The following is a 6354-nucleotide window of genomic DNA, read 5'->3' as shown; positions in this document are numbered from 1 at the left end:
TATCAAAGTGGTTTGTAGTTAAGAGTTGATGCGTTGTGTATTCAGAGATGCTCTTCTGCATACCACTGTTATCCTGCCAGCTTTGACCAGTCTTTTTTTTTTTTTGCACCATTCTTTGCAAACTGTAGACTAGTGTGTGTGAAAATCCCAGGAGATCAGCAGTTTCTGAGATATTCAAACCACCCTGTCTGGCACCAATAATCATTTCATGGTCAAAGTCACTTAGATCACATTTCTTCCCCATTCTGACATTTGGTCTGAAAAACAGCCAAATCTCTTGACCATGTCTGCATGTATTTATGCATTTAGTTGCTGCCTCATGATTGTCTGATTAAATATTTGCATTAACAAGCTGGTGTACAGGTCTATGTAATAAAGTGCGCACTGAGTGTATATTATATATATTATTGGCATTTGGCAGACGCTCTTATCCAGAGCGTATAGTGTATATAACAATTCTTCTCAATTCATAAATGTTCATAGATATACTGAAATGGTGCCAGTGATAGGATTTATTTCACTTACTGTTTTTGACATTTTTCCAGGACCATGATAAAAATGTGAGGCACGGCTCATTGAATAAGACTATTGTTACAGGGCTGTGAAAATCCTCTATTATTCCTCTATTATTGCGTATTTGTCAGTCATACTGAATGGTTTCAGATCATTGAGACAACATTAGAGAAACATAAAGCACAAATAATTTAATCTAATGAAAAAAGTAATTGAACACCCATATTACCCGTTATGTAATTGTCCCCAATCAAACAATTCACCAAATTTAATTAGATGAAATAGAGTCAGGTGATTGATTGGTGGCAGCTACCCCTGTTGAATCTAAACCTCATTCATGAAACTTAGAATTAAAGTGAAGTGGTCACCACAAAGTTTCGACAAGCACACTATGCCATGATCAAAGGAAATTCCAGAAGAGATGAGATAAAAGGGTTAGAAAGCTATTTCTATGAGTCTGGGAACCAACCGAACCACAGTAAGAGCCATTATCTCCAAATGGAGAATACTTGTGAACAGTGGCCAATCTTCCCACAAGTGGATAGCCTGCCAAAGTTTCTCCAAGGACACTAAAAAGTTCCCAGAAGAACATCGAAAAGACTGCAGGCTTTTCTAGCCTCAGCTAAGGTCAGTGTTCATGACTCCATGATAAGAAAGAGGCTGAGGAAAAGTGGGATTCATGAGAAGTAGCACAGCACAAACTACTGCCAACCAAGAGAAACATCAATGTTCGTTTCACATTTGCACCCCGATGATTCCCAGCCATTTGGGATAATGTTCTATTTTTGTCTAAAGATCCCATTCAGTGCCAGAAATATGCAATAATAGAGCAAATCTGGAATGGGGCAAATACTTTTTCACAGCACTGTATATCACAATGATACTCTTAAAGAGTTCAGCGTCAAGCCGAGTCAGGCTCCCGTTACTATGCAGTCTGCCCTTCATAAACAAGGTTTTTACATCACAACCCTCTTCACACAAGGGCCCTGCACAACACACAGCAGAGCCTCCTTTTGCCATCGGCAAACTCGTAGACCAAATGTTGCACGTCGCCCGTTTCAAAGGGCACAGGATACTCCTCAATACGAATCGCTCGCACAGAATGAACACACAAGGACATGTTGCATTTCTAAAACACAGGCAGCCTGGATCGACACCCATCCTAAGGAACGCCGAACCTACTGGCTCGTGAACCGTGACTAATGTTTCAATTTTAAAACCCGCAAAAAATTCAAACCCCCAATTCCATTTCCTTTTGATCATTTTTCCTGAATTATTTGACATACTGCAAAATGAAATGCTCCAGACCTGTGACCGTGTTCCAATCACAGCCCCAACAGATCCATTGTCATACCACTTTCAGTCCAATTACTGCAACCGCTGCATTCTCTCCCACCTCAAGCACTGCGGTATGCTTCACAAGCTTACAATAATTCACTCATACAAATGTGTCTTTTTTTTCTTCAATTTTATTGACAGTTCAAATGTAAGCAGCCAGCTTGTATTTTTTTGGTGAAAGGCACTGCATGGTGCTAAAATCGCAATGCAATATCAACATCCTTATTTATGCTTCATTATGGTTTTCCGTCAAACATAATTTAATTAACAAAAAGCTAGAAATGGACTCTGACATTAGTAATACGTCCATGTTTATGTAATCATGGAGTATCTGTTATGTAATTCAAGACAAATTGAATTAAATGTGTGAGGAAAGTCTCAGAACAAGGTGTGCTTTAAAACAGCCAATGTCTCATAATGAATTTTATTTTGCAAATATCTGTTATATAAAAAAGAATCTCCTAATTTCTACTGTGCATGGCTATGACTCATAGCAGATACACGCGGAATAAGGATCATTAGGAAATATGAATATGGCACTACAAGAAGAGCAACATTCCAACAAATGAACACTGTTTAACCCACTCTGATACTCTTTGAATATAATACTGCAAAGGTTTGCCTTCCAAAGCTTTAAAGAGAAAAGGAGTGCCATTACAATGATGCCACCATCCAAGTAAAAAAAATGAACAATCTTGAACAAAATGAACAAACAAAGGTTAAAATTAAAATATGCCAAAATCTTAAAAGAACAATTTGTTACATTATCCTACTTCAATGATTTGACAAACAATGGAGAACCCACCAAGCAATTATTACTTGGAATGGGACCAACAAAACTGAGATGAACTGCTCTATTCTAATTATTGCTTGTGATTGTACACAAATCTGTGAAATACCTTCTATGAAAAGTATCCCCTTTGATAATATAAAAATTCTAAAACATGGTGAAGTTGGTAACTTGCAGTTAAACTTGTATCTGGGCCCTACTCAAATACCTACATCAAATGTTAATATAAAAACTAGAAATGTGTGTTTGAGGTTAAAACTGAAAGCATAAGAAAGCATAAGAAATTAATTCATTCAAAGAATTTAAATTTATAATTTAAAACTGGCATGTCCAAATTGTACCGGTCCAAATGCACTATGAACAATGATATAAATATTTAAAGTGGGTGTTAACTAAAAAAAATGACGATACTGAATGGACAAACATTGTTTTTTAACCGTTACCCTAAAACATATACTACTTAATTAGAATGAGAGCACTGACAAACTTATGAAAAACTGCTGGAAAGAAAAAGCCCCCCCCCCCCCCCCCAAAAAAATTAGAATTTAATATAACTCTAAAAACCTAACAATGCAGTTCTCCAGATTCACAAGGAACTGTTTAAGTTTATTGACTGGGACTAGGATATCTTACATTGACCCTGTTTGGAGAAGGAACGGTAGCATGTTAAGGCAGGTTTGCAGTGAAACGGAAAGGCCTGGTCGTGGCTCCCCTGCCAGCAGTGTCTCGGGGTTGAAATTCGATCACATGCACTCAAACTCGTCGATGCGCTGCTTGGTGTTGCCTGACCGGATCTGCCGCAGGGTCTTGTACTTGTCCCGTCCCGCCCGGACGTTCTCGGCGTGGATCATGTCGTTCTGGGTTTTCTTGGTTTCGTCACGAGCGTTGGCGAGCTCTGAGCTTAGAGCCTAGATGAAGACACAACATGTTTAAGAGGCGGTGGTAGCTCGTTAGCGCGAAACAGTGGAGTCTCGGAGGTCACCGATAATGGTTTTACTTCCAAACTCGCTAAATTAACAAAGATAATAATAATATATATATACAGCTAGTTTATGTATACGTTGTATACATTACAGTATTTTATGGAAAATTATGCAGACATTATTCAGCAGAGATATCAGCATGACAATCATCGACTAAAGTGGTAGCTATTTTTGTACAGTTCTTTGTACATTTTCAGCATTTCATTTTGGCCTCAGCCACACAGATGCACATATTGCAAGGGAGTTATTAGAGGGCAAAGTAACCCATTGTCACAATCAACAGGCATAGACTCTAGCAAATGGAAATGATTACATAAAATGGATGAGTCATTAGTCAGATGAAATGGTTTCATATTACACTGATTGTGGGTTTTCCTGAGTAAGTTACACGCAGTACATAACGTGCAGAACAAAAGACTCAAAGGCACCATCTCATGTCCCTGATCATCATACATTTTAGTAATCAGCACAAAACACAATGTATGATGGCTTGCAGAGGTGTAAGGAAGTAATCGTAATGTATTCAGGAGTCTAGGCCGCTTCCTGACCTACATACTCAAAACCAATTTTTTTAAAACAGTTTCGCACAGCTCCAAAAGAAGCGGACCGTGATTTGCATGCAAAAGTAATGTTTGCAAATCTAATACTTTCATTGGTCAGGAAGTAAGGGGGGTACACAGAAAAAAACAAGACCGTTTCTACCCCGACCACAGACAAATCCCAGTTTTGTTGGTTTATTAAATCACCTAATTAAGAATATTAAACAGCTTGCAATTGAAAATTGAACAACGAAAACCAGTATACAATGGTGGGCCCCAGGACCAATGTTGAGAACCACTGCAATAGAGCAGTGCCTTAACAGATACCAGGGTATGGGGCCAAGTGCTAGCTGAACCATAGAACCCTAGGACATGCAATTTCTACAGTGTAATAAGCCATAGGTCCAACTTGAGGACCACGTGAAGCACAGGTCCAAAGACATGCAGGTTAGGCTACTTGAGGAGGCATTAACAGGGCGTTGCTGCAAAAGAGCATGCTCGCTCAGTCAACTTACCCTGTATACATAATGTTTAATAATAATATACCCTTCCTGACAACATGGCACAAGATTTTCAAAATGTCCGCCGCAAGCCAATCAGCCCTGTTGCTTAGCATTCTCGTTGCGTGTCATTCGCGGAGGCCGCCTCACCAGCAGGTGCTTCTGCACTCGCTCGTTCTTCTCGGCCTCGGTCATGCGCTCCTCCTCGCTGCGGTCCTTGTACCCGGCGGCGGACGTGAGCTCGGCGCTGGCCTCGGCGCTGCTCTCATCGTTCTCGTCGTGCTCGTTCTCCGGCTGCACCGGCTCGGGCACGTGGGACGCCATCACCTTGTTCTTCAGCTCGTCTTTGGTCTTCTCCAGGTCCTCCTGCACCATAATGGCCTGCAAACCACCACCGACCAAGGCGTTACAGCAGGGCCTCAGGGCTCAAACTTTTCTATTATTTTCATATATTCTTAATTTAAAGGTACAATAGGTCATTTCGGACTTCTAACGGTCAAGAGAGGAATAACAGCAACTAATATTGTTTATCCATCCCCCTTCCCTGTAAACGCGCTGACATTGAAACGCCATTGACTGGTAATTGAAACCAATTTTCAACCAATGAGATTGAATTATTGCACAGTTATGCAATGTTTATATATATATACAATGAGTGTCGGGCCGTCAACTGTATATTTTGAAACTCGAATTTAAGGACTATGAACACATACAGAGGGTGAGTCAACATGTCAGTGAGCCTTTTTCAGTTATAGGAAGGGATTTACAATGGTCTTGTAAAAATGTTTTAACACAAAAATCTTACCTATTGTCCCTTAAAACTTAATAGCATCATAGGTCAAGACATTAAAATGAAAAGAAGACATTAAAATGACAGACCTCTTTCGTGATGGTCAACCATGACCATCTTTCTGAGGTTCATGCCAATTTCTGTGGTGCATCTTCAATTCACCAATTTGGAACCACCAATTGGGCTAATGTGTAGAATATCTTACTCGATACAGTACTGTAAAAGACCCACCTCTACGTAAGTCCTGCTATACTGGATGCTTTCGCGGAATCACACAACTGCAACATTTTCTGAAGGGATGAGCACTGCTTTAGCTTGGCTCCCCATTAGCAGTGTGACGGGGGAAAAGATAGCTAGGGCCCCGGGCCACAGGGCACACACATCGGTGTTTACTCAAGCAAACACAATGGCAGGACATGTGGGACTGGCCATTCAGAACGGCATGCTTTCAAGGATATGCGAAAGGCATCACAACGGAGCACCAGATGTCTCCTCCCGCGCAAACAGGATCTTCCTGCTGGTGTGGAACAGTGAAAAGCACTCTTAAGCGACTGGGAGACACCCAAGATGACCTCTGACCACCTCCGGTCAGAGGTCATTTTGGGCCTCACCCATTTAGCAGTGTCCCAGCAGGGCGAGATGTAGACGATACAAATACTCAAGGGGTACTGAAAGGGGAAGCCTTTTTCATTCTACTTCTTTATTCGGTATTCATTCAATTTATTAAGTCTTCTGCTGCTGTAGCAGAAGCAGCACTTAGAGGTTTGAGGCTTGGTGTGTTACTATCACTTTCCTGTCAGCTTTGACCAGTCTGGCCATTCTCCTCAGACCTCTCTCATTAACAAGGCTTTTCTGCCCGCAGATCTGCTGCTGACTGGACGTTTTTGTGGCACCATTCTCT

At 40.9% G+C, this 6354-nt stretch overlaps 1 protein-coding gene across 2 annotated transcripts in view; it reads right to left on the bottom strand.

Annotated features, from left to right (window-relative positions):
- Positions 1–3163: 3163 nt before the first annotated feature.
- The window catches only part of msna (moesin a), a 28727-nt gene continuing 25536 nt past the window's right edge, over positions 3164–6354 (bottom strand). For both annotated transcript variants that reach the window (XM_061248078.1, XM_061248079.1), the window contains 2 exons: positions 4814–5044; positions 3164–3549 (listed from right to left, as the gene is read on the bottom strand). In XM_061248078.1, coding sequence (XP_061104062.1) covers positions 3385–3549; positions 4814–5044 — 396 coding nt within the window. In that variant the 3' untranslated portion in view covers positions 3164–3384. The remainder of the gene's footprint in view (positions 3550–4813; positions 5045–6354) is intronic.

The sequence above is a fragment of the Conger conger genome, chromosome 7 (genome assembly GCF_963514075.1).
Source record: "Conger conger chromosome 7, fConCon1.1, whole genome shotgun sequence".
Taxonomy (NCBI): Eukaryota; Metazoa; Chordata; class Actinopteri; order Anguilliformes; family Congridae; genus Conger; species Conger conger.
The sequence above is the reverse complement of the archived record's forward strand: the minus strand, read 5'-3'. Positions and strand labels throughout refer to the sequence as shown.